The sequence below is a fragment of the Octopus bimaculoides genome, chromosome 11 (genome assembly GCF_046866305.1).
Source record: "Octopus bimaculoides isolate indiv1 chromosome 11, ASM4686630v1, whole genome shotgun sequence".
NCBI lineage: Eukaryota > Metazoa > Mollusca > Cephalopoda > Octopoda > Octopodidae > Octopus > Octopus bimaculoides.
The window spans coordinates 42,744,424-42,761,923 of NC_142938.1; the positions used below are offsets into that span (position 1 = coordinate 42,744,424).

The following is a 17,500-nucleotide window of genomic DNA, read 5'->3' on the forward strand; positions in this document are numbered from 1 at the left end:
CCCTACCTCTCCTGCTCTCTCTCTCTCCCTACCACTCCTGCTCTCTCCCTCTCCCTATCTCTCCTGCTCTCTCTCCCCCTACCTCTCCTGTTCTCTCTCTCCCTACCTCTCCTGCTCTCTCTCTCCCTACCTCTCCTGCTCTCTCTCTCCCTACCTCTCCTGCTCTCTCTCTCTCTCTCTCCCTCTGACACACTCACACATACAGACATACCCACACACAGGCAGAAATACATGCGCGTGCGCAACACATACAATGTTGGTGAAGCATGGCCAAAATGGTTAAGAAGTTGGCTTCTTAAAGACGAAATACCGGTTTCGATCCCACTGCATGAAGTCTTGGTCAAATGTCTACCCTTGCCTTGTGACTTAAATAGGGAAACTATATAGAAGCTGGTCTTGAGGTTAGTATCTGCAATTCCAAAAGCTACATTTTTGTCATCTGGTCGTGTCACACTGATTCTGCCTGAGAATTACATTAAGGGATCAAGTTTCTCCTGAATACCCAAGCACTTAAACTTTATTTCAGAAGCAGGTTATTCACCTGATTGGACAAAGAAATCCTCATAATCGAACGATGAAGATCCACCACACACACGATCGCATGCACACGCAAGCACACACGCACACACACAGACTCACACATGCACACACACTCACATACCGACATAGACGAATACACTCACACACACCGTACACACATTCACACATGTCCATACATGCCATCTAAACACCGCCAGCTACGCACCCACAGACACAACCATACACGCACATATAACCCACTGCATAATAGCAAAATCGAAGGTCAACCTGTGAGGAATGGACCATACAAGTTGTTTCCACATAAACAACTATTATTGTGACTGCTTTTCTGTTCACACGAACAATTGTTTTTCCATTTTTTACTCGTCCCGTCTACGTTTCGATCTATAACAGCGAACACACCGAATAAAACATAAAGCGATTGACAAATTGACATTAAAACCTAGTAAAGAAGTTGGAGATGTTGCGCGTTAGAACTTAACTAGTGATCAGTAAAATTTGTTTGGAAAGAATCTTTTAGTTATAACCTGAAGTTTTTGAGGAAGAACATATCTTTTCGGTGCATAAAACGTCTCCACTGGGCTTGCATGTGCACTGATTACATTCATCTATGGCGATGAACGTTTGCCCAATTACGTATACTTTTCCGTAGTAGCGGCATTCTATTTTAGTGACTGAAAAGAAAAATGTGTAGAAATTCAAGATGAAACTGAAGCTTCCTCGGTCATGGAATATAACAACAAAAATATTGATCAGCTCAGCCTTGCACATACACAAAAGCACAAATATACATAGAGATATACTTATAAAGATATTGCGACGAGGGCCTATCATATATATATCTATATACAATGGACTCCCCTGTCGAAGATGACGTATGAGTGTCCAGCTTTAACCGAATGTTGTGCACAACCAATTTGTTTATAGTGATCAAGTTTATGTACTATACATTAGCTCATTCCCTCCATCAAATCGACGTTGTCTGTATAGGTGAACAGTGTACCACGCGTCAGGTGTTGAATTTATTGCTGAGCAATGTCAGACTAAGTGAAGAACACAACGCACTAACCTGTCTAGAAAATGAAACCGCGATCCCGAGATCGTGAGTACAACGACCACATCACTAGGTCATGCGTTCTCGATCGCATTTAAATATAAACATAATAACTGCAATCAAGATATAAATGGTAACGGATCAGACTGTTGCCTTAGTTAGGCGTGCCTACGAGCAACCAAAAATAGAGACGCTATATATATATATATATAGTAAATGCGTTTCAGTCCGTTCCACTTTCTGGCCTGTAACAGCGAAAATACTGAATAAAACATAGAAACCGATTGAGGTATTGACATTTAACCCTGGTCAAGGAGTTGGAGATGTGCATTAGAACTTAACTAGTGATCAATAAAATCTGTTTGAAAAACACGTTTCAGTTATTACCTGTAGTTTTGGAGGAAGAACATATCTTTTCGGTGCATAAAACGTCTCCACTGGGCTTGCATGTGCACTGATTACATTTATCAAAGGCTATGAATGTCTGCCCAATTACGTATACTTTTCCATAGTAGTGGCATTCTATTTTAGTTACTGAAAAGGAAAAAAAAAAAGTTGTGTACGAATTAACGATGAAACTGAAGCTTCCTCAGTCATAGAATATAACAACAAAAATATTGATCAGCTCAGCCTTACACTTACACAAAAACACAAATATACATAGAGATATACTTATAAAGATATTGCGACGAGAGCCGATCATATGTATATCTATATACGATAGACTCCCCTGTCGAAGACGACGTATGAGTGTCCAGCTTTAACCAAACGACCTGCACAACAGATTTAATTATAGTTATCAAGTTTATGTTCTGTATCTTAGCTCATTCCCTGCATCAAATCGACGTTGTCTGTATAGGTGAACGGAGTACCACGTAATAGGTGTTGAATTGGTTGCTGAGCAATGTCAGACTAAGTGATTTGGTGATGAATACAACGCACCAACGTGTCTAGAAAATGAAACCACGACCCTGCGATTGCAAGTGCAACGACCACATCACTGGGTAACGCGTTCTCGATCGCATCTAAATATAAACATATAACTGCGATCGAGATATAAATGGTAACAGAACATACTGTTACGTTAGGTACGCGTGCCTACCAGTACACAAAAGTAGAGACGCTATATATATATATACACACATATATATATATATATATATATATATATAGTGTGACACCCAGAGGGCGCGTTTACTAAGAAAAGTACAAGATTTTACCAATTAGGCATTATCTTGTCGTCAAGGAATTTTCTTCGAAACCACAGAGTTTCTGGTTGAGTCCCATTGTGCGGCACAGTGGTCAATTGTTTTCTATCTGTCTATGGAAATTAAGCTGTAAGTGTCCAGACATACCATCGATGCTTTGGCTAGTTTTGATTAGGTAGTCCGTCTGTTGCCGATACCCTTTTATCGAGACTATATTGTCTTCAATGATCAACAATAATATTCGATTGGCACAGAAGGCGGTAGGCGTCCAACGTTCTTGACGGCGAATGTTACGACAATTTGGACTCTGATCGAAAAGGTTTGTCTTATACATGCACGTTTACATATGCCGCGATCTGTTTCTCTTTCTTTCTCTTACACATACAGACACAGACAAACACACATACACACATACACACACACACGTGCGCACATAGACGCACACACACACACTGACACACTCACACACAGACACACACACACACAGTTGGTGCAGTATGGACGAAATGGTTAAGAAATTATTTTCGTAAAGACGAGATCCCAGTTTCAATCGCAGTACATGGCGTCCTGGCCAAATGCCTTAGACACAGATCGACCCACAACTTTTGACCTAAGGTAGGAGACTATATAGAAGCTTCTCTGTAGAATTGCATCTGCAATTCCAAAAGATACGTTCTTGTCATATACTTGTGTCATTCTGATTCTGCCTAAGAATTACATTAAGAGCACTTGTTTCTCTGGAACACTCAACCACTTAAAAATTATTTCAGAAGCTGATCGGACAACTGAATCATCATGAGCGACCGATGAAGATACCCACACACACACAAACACACACACACACACACACCCACACACACAACCACACTCATACATGCCTGCAAACAAATAGAGACAGATACGCATACACACAAACACATAGATACAGACATATATACACCCCCCCCCCCATATACAGATACACGCATACACACAAACATACGTACATTGGATGTAGCAAAATCAGTGCCCAACCAGAACGGAAAGGACCATACACGTTGTTGCTACATAAACAACAATAATAGTAAATGCGTTTCAGTCCGTTCCACTTTCTGGGCCGTAACAGCGAAAATACTGAATAAAACAGAGAAACCGATTGAGGTATTGACATTTAACCCTGGTGAAGGAGTTGGAGATGTGCATTAGAACTTAACTAGTGATCAATAAAATCTGTTTGGAAAACACGTTTCAGTTATTACCTGTAGTTTTGGAGGAAGAACATATCTTTTCGGTGCATAAAACGTCTCCACTGGGCTTGCATGTGCACTGGTTACATTTATCGAAGGCTATGAATGTCTGCCCAATTACGTATACTTTTCCATAGTAGTGGCATTCTATTTTAGTTACTGAAAAGGAAAAAAAAAAAGTTGTGTACGAATTAACGATGAAACTGAAGCTTCCTCAGTCATAGAATATAACAACAAAAATATTGATCAGCTCAGCCTTACACTTACACAAAAACACAAATATACATAGAGATATACTTATAAAGATATTGCGACGAGAGCCGATCATATGTATATCTATATACGATAGACTCCCCTGTCGAAGACGACGTATGAGTGTCCAGCTTTAACCAAACGACCTGCACAACAGATTTAATTATAGTTATCAAGTTTATGTTCTGTATCTTAGCTCATTCCCTGCATCAAATCGACGTTGTCTGTATAGGTGAACGGAGTACCACGTAATAGGTGTTGAATTGGTTGCTGAGCAATGTCAGACTAAGTGATTTGGTGATGAATACAACGCACCAACGTGTCTAGAAAATGAAACCACGACCCTGCGATTGCAAGTGCAACGACCACATCACTGGGTAACGCGTTCTCGATCGCATCTAAATATAAACATATAACTGCGATCGAGATATAAATGGTAACAGAACATACTGTTACGTTAGGTACGCGTGCCTACCAGTACACAAAAGTAGAGACGCTATATATATATATACACACATATATATATATATATATATATATATATAGTGTGACACCCAGAGGGCGCGTTTACTAAGAAAAGTACAAGATTTTACCAATTAGGCATTATCTTGTCGTCAAGGAATTTTCTTCGAAACCACAGAGTTTCTGGTTGAGTCCCATTGTGCGGCACAGTGGTCAATTGTTTTCTATCTGTCTATGGAAATTAAGCTGTAAGTGTCCAGACATACCATCGATGCTTTGGCTAGTTTTGATTAGGTAGTCCGTCTGTTGCCGATACCCTTTTATCGAGACTATATTGTCTTCAATGATCAACAATAATATTCGATTGGCACAGAAGGCGGTAGGCGTCCAACGTTCTTGACGGCGAATGTTACGACAATTTGGACTCTGATCGAAAAGGTTTGTCTTATACATGCACGTTTACATATGCCGCGATCTGTTTCTCTTTCTTTCTCTTACACATACAGACACAGACAAACACACATACACACATACACACACACACGTGCGCACATAGACGCACACACACACACTGACACACTCACACACAGACACACACACACACAGTTGGTGCAGTATGGACGAAATGGTTAAGAAATTATTTTCGTAAAGACGAGATCCCAGTTTCAATCGCAGTACATGGCGTCCTGGCCAAATGCCTTAGACACAGATCGACCCACAACTTTTGACCTAAGGTAGGAGACTATATAGAAGCTTCTCTGTAGAATTGCATCTGCAATTCCAAAAGATACGTTCTTGTCATATACTTGTGTCATTCTGATTCTGCCTAAGAATTACATTAAGAGCACTTGTTTCTCTGGAACACTCAACCACTTAAAAATTATTTCAGAAGCTGATCGGACAACTGAATCATCATGAGCGACCGATGAAGATACCCACACACACACAAACACACACACACACACACACCCACACACACAACCACACTCATACATGCCTGCAAACAAATAGAGACAGATACGCATACACACAAACACATAGATACAGACATATATACACCCCCCCCCCCCATATACAGATACACGCATACACACAAACATACGTACATTGGATGTAGCAAAATCAGTGCCCAACCAGAACGGAAAGGACCATACACGTTGTTGCTACATAAACAACAATAATAGTAAATGCGTTTCAGTCCGTTCCACTTTCTGGGCCGTAACAGCGAAAATACTGAATAAAACAGAGAAACCGATTGAGGTATTGACATTTAACCCTGGTGAAGGAGTTGGAGATGTGCATTAGAACTTAACTAGTGATCAATAAAATCTGTTTGGAAAACACGTTTCAGTTATTACCTGTAGTTTTGGAGGAAGAACATATCTTTTCGGTGCATAAAACGTCTCCACTGGGCTTGCATGTGCACTGGTTACATTTATCGAAGGCTATGAATGTCTGCCCAATTACGTATACTTTTCCATAGTAGTGGCATTCTATTTTAGTTACTGAAAAGGAAAAAATAAAAAGTTGTGTACGAATTCACTATGAAACTGAAGCTTCCTCAGTCATGGAATATAACAACAAAAATATTGATCAGCTCAGCCTTACACATACACAAAAACACAAATATACATAGAGATATAATTATAAAGATGTTGCGACGAGAGTCGATCATATGTATATCGATATACGATAGACTCCCCTGTCGAAGACGACGTATGAGTGTCCAGCTTTAACCAAACGACCTGCACAACAGATTTGATTATAGTTATCAAGTTTATGTTCTGTATATTAGCTCATTCCCTGCATCAAATCGACGTTGTCTGTATAGGTGAACAGAGTACCACGTAATAGGTGTTGAATTGGTTGCTGAGCAATGTCAGACTAAGTGATTTGGTGATGAATACAACGCACCAACGTGTCTAGAAAATGAAACCGCGATCCCGAGATCGTGAGTACAACGACCACATCACTAGATCATGCGTTCTCGATCGCATCTAAATATAAACATATAACTGCGATCGAGATATAAATGGTAACAGAACATACTGTTACCTTAGGCACGCGTGCCTACGAGTACCCAAAAGTAGAGACGCTATATATATATATATATATATATATATATATATATATATATAGGGAAACCTAGCCTGAATAGGAAACTAGAATGGAACACTAACATACGCCACTAACAAACCACAGCATGTGACATGTTACCCATAAACCAATAATAGGAACAAAGTATAATACAATACATAGATAAACAAATGGAATTAAATACTACATACGTTAACAAAATTTAATTAAACACAAAAAAAACAAAAAAAAAACAAAAAACACACACACACACACACACACACACATGAACATATAAATAAATAAAAACTAATACAAACGAACACGTATTAACAGAGAATATAGGTGATACAAACACTCCCCATACACACATGCACTTACAAAAGACACAGACACATTGAAGGACACGCATGCGTAGACACATACAATAGGAATACAAAATACAAAATGGCTGATAGTTAGCAAGGTGAGACACACACATAAGAAAGAAGAAGGAAACAAAGGACCACTGATGAGGTCACAGAAGTGTGACGAAAGAACTCTGGCCGAAATAAGATTAAGATTAAGATTAATGTAATATAAAGCTGAAAAAAAAAAGAAAAAAAAAAAAGAAAATTAACACCAAATATACAGTGCGTGTGTTTTTATTGGCTAAACTGGCAACATGACCATCCCCAAGTACAACAACATATATATATATATATATATATATATATATATATATATAGTGTGACACCCAGAGTGCGCGTTTACTAAGAAAAGTACAAGATTTTACCATTTAGGCATTATTTTGTTGTCAAGGAATTTTCTTCGAAACCACAGAGTTTCTGGTTGAGTCCCATTGTGCGGCACAGTGGTCAATTGTTTTCTATCTGTCTATGGAAATTAAGCTGTAAGTGTCCAGACATACCATAGATGCTTTGGCTAGTTTTGATTAGGTAGTCTGTCTGTTGCCGATACCCTTTTATCGAGACTATATTGTCTTCAATGATCAACAATAATATTCGATTGGCACAGAAGGCGGTAGGCGTCCAACGTTCTTGACGGCGAACGTTACGACAATTTGGACTCTGATCGAAAAGGTTTGTCTTATACATGCACGTTCACATATGCCGCGATCTGTTTCTCTTTCTTTCTTTTACACATACAGACACAGACAAACACACATACACACATACACACACACACGCGCGCACATAGACGCACACACACACACTGACACACTCACACACAGACACACACACATACACAGTTGGTGCAGTATGGACGAAATGGTTAAGAAATTATTTTCGTAAAGACGAGATCCCAGTTTCAATCGCAGTACATGGCGTCCTGGCCAAATGCCTTAGACACAGATCGGCCCACAACTTTTGACCTAAAGTAGGAGACTATATAGAAGCTTCTCTGCAGAATTGCATCTGCAATTCCAAAAGATACGTTCTTGTCATATACTTGTGTCATTCTGATTCTGCCTAAGAATTACATTAAGAGCACATGTTTCTCTGGAACACTCAACCACTTAAACGTTATTTCAGAAGCTGATCGGACAACTGAATCATCATGGTCGACCGATGAAGATACCCACACACGCGCGAACACACACACAAACACACACACACACACACACACACACACACACACACACACACACACACCCACACTCATACATGCCTACAAACAAATAGAGACAGATACGCATACACACAAACACATAGATACACACATATATGCACCCCCCACATACAGATACACGCATACACACAAACATACGTACGTCCCATTGGATGTAGCAAAATCAGTGCCCAACCAGAACGGAAAGAACCATACACGTTGTTGCTACATAAACAACAATAATAGTAAATGCGTTTCAGTCCGTTCCACTTTCTGGGCCGTAACAGCGAAAATACTGAATAAAACATAGAAACCGATTGAGGTATTGACATTTAACCCTGGTCAAGAAGTTGGAGATGTGCATTAGAACTTAACTAGTGATCAATAAAATCTGTTTGAAAAACACGTTTCAGTTATTACCTGTAGTTTTGGAGGAAGAACATATCTTTTCGGTGCATAAAACGTCTCCACTGGGCTTGCATGTGCACTGATTACATTTATCAAAGGCTATGAATGTCTGCCCAATTACGTATACTTTTCCATAGTAGTGGCATTCTATTTTAGTTACTGAAAAGGAAAAAAAAAAAAGTTGTGTACGAATTCACGATGAAACTGAAGCTTCCTCAGTCATAGAATATAACAACAAAAATATTGATCAGCTCAGCCTTACACATACACAAAAACACAAATATACATAGAGATATACTTATAAAGATATTGCGACGAGAGCCGATCATATGTATATCTATATAAGATAGACTCCCCTGTCGAAGACGATGTATGAGTGTCCAGCTTTAACCAAACGACCTGCACAACAGATTTGATTATAGCTATCAAGTTTATGTACTGTATATTAGCTCATTCCCTGCATCAAATCGACGTTGTCTGTATAGGTGAACGGAGTACCACGTAATAGGTGTTGAATTGGTTGCTGAGCAATGTCAGACTAAGTGATTTGGTGATGAATACAACGCACCAACGTGTCTAGAAAATGAAACCACGACCCTGCGATTGCAAGTGCAACGACCACATCACTAGGTCATGCGTTCTCGATCGCATCTAAATATAAACATATAACTGCGATCGAGATATAAATGGTAACAGAACATACTGTTACGTTAGGTACGCGTGCCTACCAGCACACAAAAGTAGAGACGTTATATATATATACACACACATATATATATATATATATAGTGTGATACCCAGAGGGCGCGTTTACTAAGAAAAGTACAAGATTTTACCAATTAGGCATTATCTTGTCGTCAAGGAGTTTTCTTCGAAACCACAGAGCTTCTGGTTGAGTCCCATTGTGCGGCACAGTGGTCAATGGTTTTCTATCTGTCTATGGAAATTAAGCTGTAAGTGTCCAGACATACCATCGATGCTTTGGCTAGTTTTGATTAGGTAGTCTGTCTGTTGCCGATACCCTTTTATCGAGACTATATTGTCTTCAATTATCAACAATAATATTCGATTGGCACAGAAGGCGGTAGGCGTCCAACGTTCTTGACGGCGAATGTTACGACAATTTGGACTCTGATCGAAAAGGTTTGTCTTATACATGCACGTTTACATATGCCGCGATCTGTTTCTCTTTCTTTCTTTTACACATACAGACACAGACAAACACACATACACACATACACACACACACACACGCACATAGACGCACACACACTCACACACAGACACACACACATACACAGTTGGTGCAGTATGGACGAAATGGTTAAGAAATTATTTTCGTAAAGACGAGATCCCAGTTTCAATCGCAGTACATGGCGTCCTGGCCAAATGCCTTAGACACAGATCGACCCACAACATTTGACCTAAGGTAGGAGACTATATAGAAGCTTCTCTGCAGAATTGCATCTGCAATTCCAAAAGATACGTTCTTGTCATATACTTGTGTCATTCTGATTCTGCCTAAGAATTACATTAAGAGCACTTGTTTCTCTGGAACACTCAACCACTTAAACGTTATTTCAGAAGCTGATCGGACAACTGAATCATCATGGTCGACCGATGAAGATACCCACACACGCGCGAACACACACACAAACACACACACACACACCCACACACACAACCACACTCATACATGCCTACAAACAAATAGAGACAGATACGCATACACAGAAACACATAGATACACACATATATGCACCCCCCCACATACAGATACACGCATACACATAAACATACGTACGTCCCATTGGATGTAGCAAAATCAGTGCCCAACCAGAACGGAAAAGACCATACAAGTTGTTGCTACATAAACAACAATAATAGTAAATGCGTTTCAGTCCGTTCCACTTTCTGGCCCGAAACAGCGAAAATACTGAATAAAACAGAGAAACTGATTGAGGTATTGACATTTAACCCTGGTCAAGGAGTTGGAGATGTGCATTAGAACTTAACTAGTGATCAATAAAATCTGTTTGAAAAACACGTTTCAGTTATTACCTGTAGTTTTGGAGGAAGAACATATCTTTTCGGTGCATAAAACGTCTCCACTGGGCTTGCATGTGCACTGATTACATTTATCAAAGGCTATGAATGTCTGCCCAATTACGTATACTTTTCCATAGTAGTGGCATTCTATTTTAGTTACTGAAAAGGAAAAAAAAAAAATTGTGTACGAATTCACGATGAAACTGAAGCTTCCTCAGTCATAGAATATAACAACAAAAATATTGATCAGCTCAGCTTTACACATACACAAAAATAAAATATACATAGAGATATACTTATAAAGATATTGCGACGAGAGCCGATCATATGTATATCTATATACGATAGACTCCCGTGTCGAAGACGACGTATGAGTGTCCAGCTTTAACCAAACGACCTGCACAACAGATTTGATTATAGTTATCAAGTTTATGTTCTGTATCTTAGCTCATTCCCTGCATCAAATCGACGTTGTCTGTATAGGTGAACGGAGTACCACGTGATAGGTGTTGAATTGGTTGCTGAGCAATGTCAGACTAAGTGATTTGGTGATGAATACAACGCACCAACGTGTCTAGAAAATGAAACCGCGATCCCGAGATCGTGAGTACAACGACCACATCACTAGGTCATGCGTTCTCGATCGCATCTAAATATAAACATATAACTGCGATCGAGATATAAATGGTAACAGAACATACTGTTACCTTAGGCACGCGTGCCTACGAGTACACAAAAGTAGAGACGCTATATATATATATATATATATATATATATATATATATATATATATATATATATATAGTGTGACACCCAGAGAGCGCGTTTACTAAGAAAAGTACAAAATTTTACCAATTAGGCATTATTTCGTTGTCAAGGAATTTTCTTCGAAACCATAGAGCTTCTGGTTGAGTCCCACTGTGCGGCACAGTGGTCAATTGTTTTCTATCTGTCTATGGAAATTATGCTGTAAGTGTCCAGACATACCATAGATGCTTTGGCTAGTTTTGATTAGGTAGTCTGTCTGTTGCCGATACCCTTTTATCGAGACTATATTGTCTTCAATGATCAACAATAATATTTGATTGGCACAGAAGGCGGTAGGCATCCAACGTTCTTGACGGCGAACGTTACGACAATTTGGACTCTGATCGAAAAGGTTTGTGTTATACATGCACGTTTACATATGCCGCGATCTGTTTCTCTTTCTTTCTTTTACACATACAGACACAGACAAACACACATACACACATACACACACACACGCGCGCACATAGACGCACACACACACACACACTGACACACTCACACACAGACACACACACATACACAGTTGGTGCAGTATGGACGAAATGGTTAAGAAATTATTTTCGTAAAGACGAGATCCCAGTTTCAATCGCAGTACATGGCGTCCTGGCCAAATGCCTTAGACACAGATCGACCCACAACTTTTGACCTAAGGTAGGAGACTATATAGAAGCTTCTCTGCAAAATTGCATCTGCAATTCCAAAAGATACGTTCTTGTCATATACTTGTGTCATTCTGATTCTGCCTAAGAATTACATTAAGAGCACTTGTTTCTCTGGAACACTCAACCTCTTAAACGTTATTTCAGAAGCTGATCGGACAACTGAATCATCATGGTCGACCGATGAAGATATCCACACACGCGCGAACACACACACAAACACACACACACACATTCATACATGCCTACAAACAAATAGAGGCAGACACGCATACACAGAAACACATAGATACACACATATATACACCCCCCCACATACAGATACACGCATACACACAAACATACGTGGATGTAGCAAAATCAGTGCCCAACCAGAACGGAAAGGACCAAACAAGTTGTTGCTACATAAACAACCATAATAGTAAATGCGTTTCAGTCCGTTCCACTTTCTGGCCCCTAACAGCGAAAATACTGAATAAAACAGAGAAACTGATTGAGGTATTGACATTTAACCCTGGTCAAGGAGTTGGAGATGTGCATTAGAACTTAACTAGTGATCAATAAAATCTATTTGGAAAACACGTTTCAGTTATTACCTGTAGTTTTGGAGGGAGAACATATCTTTTCGGTGCATAAAACGTCTCCACTGGGCTTGCATGTGCACTGATTACATTTATCAAAGGCTATGAATGTCTGCCCAATTACATATACTTGTCCATAGTAGTGGCATTCTATTTTAGTTACTGAAAAGGAAAAAAAAAAAAAGCTGTGTATGAATTCATGATGAAACTGAAGCTTCCTCAGTCATAGAATATAACAACAAAAATATTGATCAGCTCAACCTTACACATACACAAAAACACAAATATACATAGAGATATACTTATAAAGATATTGCGACGAGAGCCGATCATATGTATATCTATATACGATAGACTCCCCTGTCGAAGACGACGTATGAGTGTCCAGCTTTAACCAAACGATCTGCACAACAGATTTGATTATAGTTATCAAGTTTATGTACTGTATATTAGCTCATTCCCTGCATCAAATCGACGTTGTCTGTATAGGTGAACGGAGTACCACGTAATAGGTGTTGAATTGGTTGCTGAGCAATGTCAGGCTAAGTGATTTGGTGATGAATACAACGCACCAACGTGTCTAGAAAATGAAACCGCGATCCCGAGATCGTGAGTACAACGACCACATCACTGGGTCATGCGTTCTCGATCGCATCTAAATATAAACATATAACTGCGATCGAGATATAAATGGTAACAGAACATACTGTTACCTTAGGTACGCGTGCCTACGAGTACACAAAAGTAGAGACGCTATATATATATATATATATATATATATATATATATATATATATATATATATATATATATATATATATATATATATATATATACATATATATATATATATATAAATATTATTGTAATCGACGTTATTTTTTAAAATGTACCTTAATCCCCTGAGATTGCAGATAATATTTCTGAATCTCTTTGATTCTTTAGATGTGCTGGCCTACTGATAATTAATCGATATTAATTAATATATGACTGTTTACCAGATTTTACAATAATATTTTAACCATTGCCCATGTTCTCATACTGATATAAAAGACGCAGTAAATATTTTCTGCGGATATATACCTGGAATTAGCGCGCCAAAACGAAGACTTTTGAATTTTACCATTAATCTGTAATTAGCAGAACCATATGCACGCGCACCAATGGCGGTGGGCAACTCGGTATACGATTCTGATGATTACGGTTCATTACAAATCAGGCTAATGAGGAATAGACAAATGGTAAGAATTTGTTAAATCCGAAACTAGTTCCTGTTTAATAAATGCTTGTTTAGGTGATTTTAAATGTCTTGCCCGCTCACGTTTTTGGTATGCTGCTATATTTCATGTTGAGAACAATTTAGGTTTTAATAGACACAAGATGTGATCTATTTCTAGCGCATCAATTGTCCACCTTAGTGGTCGACGTTATTTAAAAAAAAAAAAAAATATATATATATATATATATATATATATGTGTATATATATATATATAGTGTGACACCCAGAGTGCGCGTTTACTAAGAAAAGTACAAGATTTTACCAATTAGGCATTATTTTGTTGTCAAGGAATTTTCTTCGAAACCACAGAGTTTCTGGTTGAGTCCCATTGTGTGGCACAGTGGTCAATTGTTTTCTATCTGTCTATGGAAATTAAGCTGTAAGTGTCCAGACATAACATCGATGCTTTGGCTAGTTTTGATTAGGTAGTCCGTCTGTTGCCGATACCCTTTTATCGAGACTATATTGTCTTCAATGATCAACAATAATATTCGATTGCCACAGAAGGCGGTAGGCGTCCAACGTTCTTGACGGCGAATGTTACGACAATTTGGACTCTGATCGAAAAGGTTTGTGTTATACATGCACGTTTACATATGCCGCGATCTGTTTCTCTTTCTTTCTTTTACACATACAGACACAGACAAACACACATACACACATACACACACACACGCGCGCTCATAGACGCACACACACACACTGACACACTCACACACAGACACACACACATACACAGTTGGTGCAGTATGGACGAAATGGTTAAGAAATTATTTTCGTAAAGACTAGATCCCAGTTTCAATCGCAGTACATGGCGTCCTGGCCAAATGCCTTAGACACAGATCGACCCACAACATTTGACCTAAGGTAGGAGACTATATAGAAGCTTCTCTGCAGAATTGCATCTGCAATTCCAAAAGATACGTTCTTGTCATATACTTGTGTCATCCTGATTCTGCCTAAGAATTACATTAAGAGCACTTGTTTCTCTGGAACACTCAACCACTTAAACGTTACTTCAGAAGCTGATCGGACAACTGAATCATCATGGTCGACCGATGAAGATACCCACACACGCGAGAACACACACACAAACACACACACACACACACACACACACACACACACACACTCATACATGCCTACAAACAAATAGAGACAGACACGCATGCACAGGAACACATAGATACACACATATATACACCCCCCACATACAGATACACGCATACACATAAACATACGTACGTCCCATTGGATGTAGCAAAATCAGTGCCCTACCAGAACGGAAAGGACCATACACGTTGTTGCTACATAAACAACAATAATAGTAAATGCGTTTCAGTCCGTTCCACTTTCTGGCCCGTAACAGCGAAAATACTGAATAAAACAGAGAAACTGATTGAGGTATTGACATTTAACCCTGGTCAAGAAGTTGGAGATGTGCATTAGAACTTAACTAGTGATCAATAAAATCTGTTTGAAAAACACGTTTCAGTTATTACCTGTAGTTTTGGAGGAAGAACATATCTTTTCGGTGCATAAAACGTCTCCACTGGGCTTGCATGTGCACTGATTACATTTATCAAAGGCTATGAATGTCTGCCCAATTACGTATACTTTTCCATAGTAGTAGCATTCTATTTTAGTTACTGAAAAGGAAAAAAAAAAAAGCTGTGTACGAATTCACGATGAAACTGAAGCTTCCTCAGTCATAGAATATAACAACAAAAATATTGATCAGCTCAGCCTTACACATACACAAAAACACAAATATACATTGAGATATACTTATAAAGATATTGCGACGAGAGCCGATCATATGTATGTCTATATACGATAGACTCCCCTGTCGAAGACGACGTATGAGTGTCCAGCTTTAACCAAACGACCTGCACAACAGATTTGATTATAGTTATCAAGTTTATGTACTGTATATTAGCTCATTCCCTGCATCAAATCGACGTTGTCTGTATAGGTGAACGGAGTACCACGTGATAGGTGTTGAATTGGTTGCTGAGCAATGTCAGACTAAGTGATTTGGTGATGAATACAACGCACCAACGTGTCTAGAAAATGAAACCACGATCCTGCGATCGTAAGTGCAACGACCACATCACTGGGTCATGCGTTCTCGATCGCATCTAAATATAAACATATAACTGCGATCGAGATATATTTTGGTAACAGAACATACTGTTACCGTAGGTATGCGTGCCTACGAGTACACAAAAGTAGAGACGCTATATATATATATATACATATATATATATATATATATATATATATATATATATATATATATATATATATATATATATATATATATATATATATATATATATATATACATATATATATATAGTGTGACACCCAGAGGGCGCGTTTACTAAGAAAAGTACAAGATTTTACCAATTAGGCATTATTTTGTTGTCGAGGAATTTTCTTCGAAACCACAGAGCTTCTGGTTGAGTCCCACTGTGTGGCACAGTGGTCAATTGTTTTCTATCTGTCTATGGAAATCAACCTGTAAGTGTCCAGACATACTATAGATGCTTTGGCTAGTTTTGATTAGGTAGTCTGTCTGTTGCCGATACCCTTTTATCGAGACTATATTGTCTTCAATGATCAACAATAATATTCGATTGGCACAGAAGCCGGTAGGCGTCCAACGTTCTTGACGGCGAATGTTACAACAATTTGGACTCTGATCGAAAAGGTTTGTCTTATACATGCACACCGGAACTAATTTTTGCCAGTGTTCGTGTCTGCTATCATTTCAACATCCCTCAAAAACTTATTTCTTTTTACATTGTTCTCGCCTGTATGCTAAAGATGGTAGGCTAAAGCCGGACAAAACATTCCGTTTTCGTGATCCTGAGATATATATAGCTAAAACTTAAAACAAACACTAAAAAGACTGACAGAAATGTAATTGTGATCACGATCGAATAAAGAATAACAGGGAGCGCAGTTCGAACACCATTTCTGCCAACATCTTTTCGGATATGCTTGAAGAATGCGTTTAAGAAAATATTTTTTTCCTTCGACGTCAAGGAAATAAGTGATTGCTTACAGTGGAATTATTTTGTTTAAAATATACACACGGACAAACAATTTTTACGAGCGGCACGTGCAAGTCACTGATCGAAAAAGCTTATTGCGATCTCATTTTTTTTTTGATTACGCTGTTGTCAATCGTCAGGTGTGAAAGATAACGGGCGTCACCTTGACATGTCTTTTGTTTTGATATGCCGCGATCTGCTTCTCTTTCTTTTACACACACA

General features: G+C 38.7%; 1 protein-coding gene across 1 annotated transcript in view; it reads right to left on the bottom strand.

The window, feature by feature from the left end:
* Positions 1 to 17,500, bottom strand: part of LOC106872600 (uncharacterized) — a 314,391-nt gene that overhangs the window by 148,131 nt on the left and 148,760 nt on the right. Inside the window, exons 29-36 of the mRNA XM_089360611.1 lie at positions 15,719 to 15,865; positions 12,952 to 13,098; positions 10,899 to 11,045; positions 8,850 to 8,996; positions 6,101 to 6,247; positions 4,041 to 4,187; positions 1,982 to 2,128; positions 1,068 to 1,214 (exon numbers count right to left, since the gene is read on the bottom strand). Of these exons, the coding sequence (XP_089216737.1) occupies positions 1,068 to 1,214; positions 1,982 to 2,128; positions 4,041 to 4,187; positions 6,101 to 6,247; positions 8,850 to 8,996; positions 10,899 to 11,045; positions 12,952 to 13,098; positions 15,719 to 15,865 (1,176 nt within the window). The remainder of the gene's footprint in view (positions 1 to 1,067; positions 1,215 to 1,981; positions 2,129 to 4,040; positions 4,188 to 6,100; positions 6,248 to 8,849; positions 8,997 to 10,898; positions 11,046 to 12,951; positions 13,099 to 15,718; positions 15,866 to 17,500) is intronic.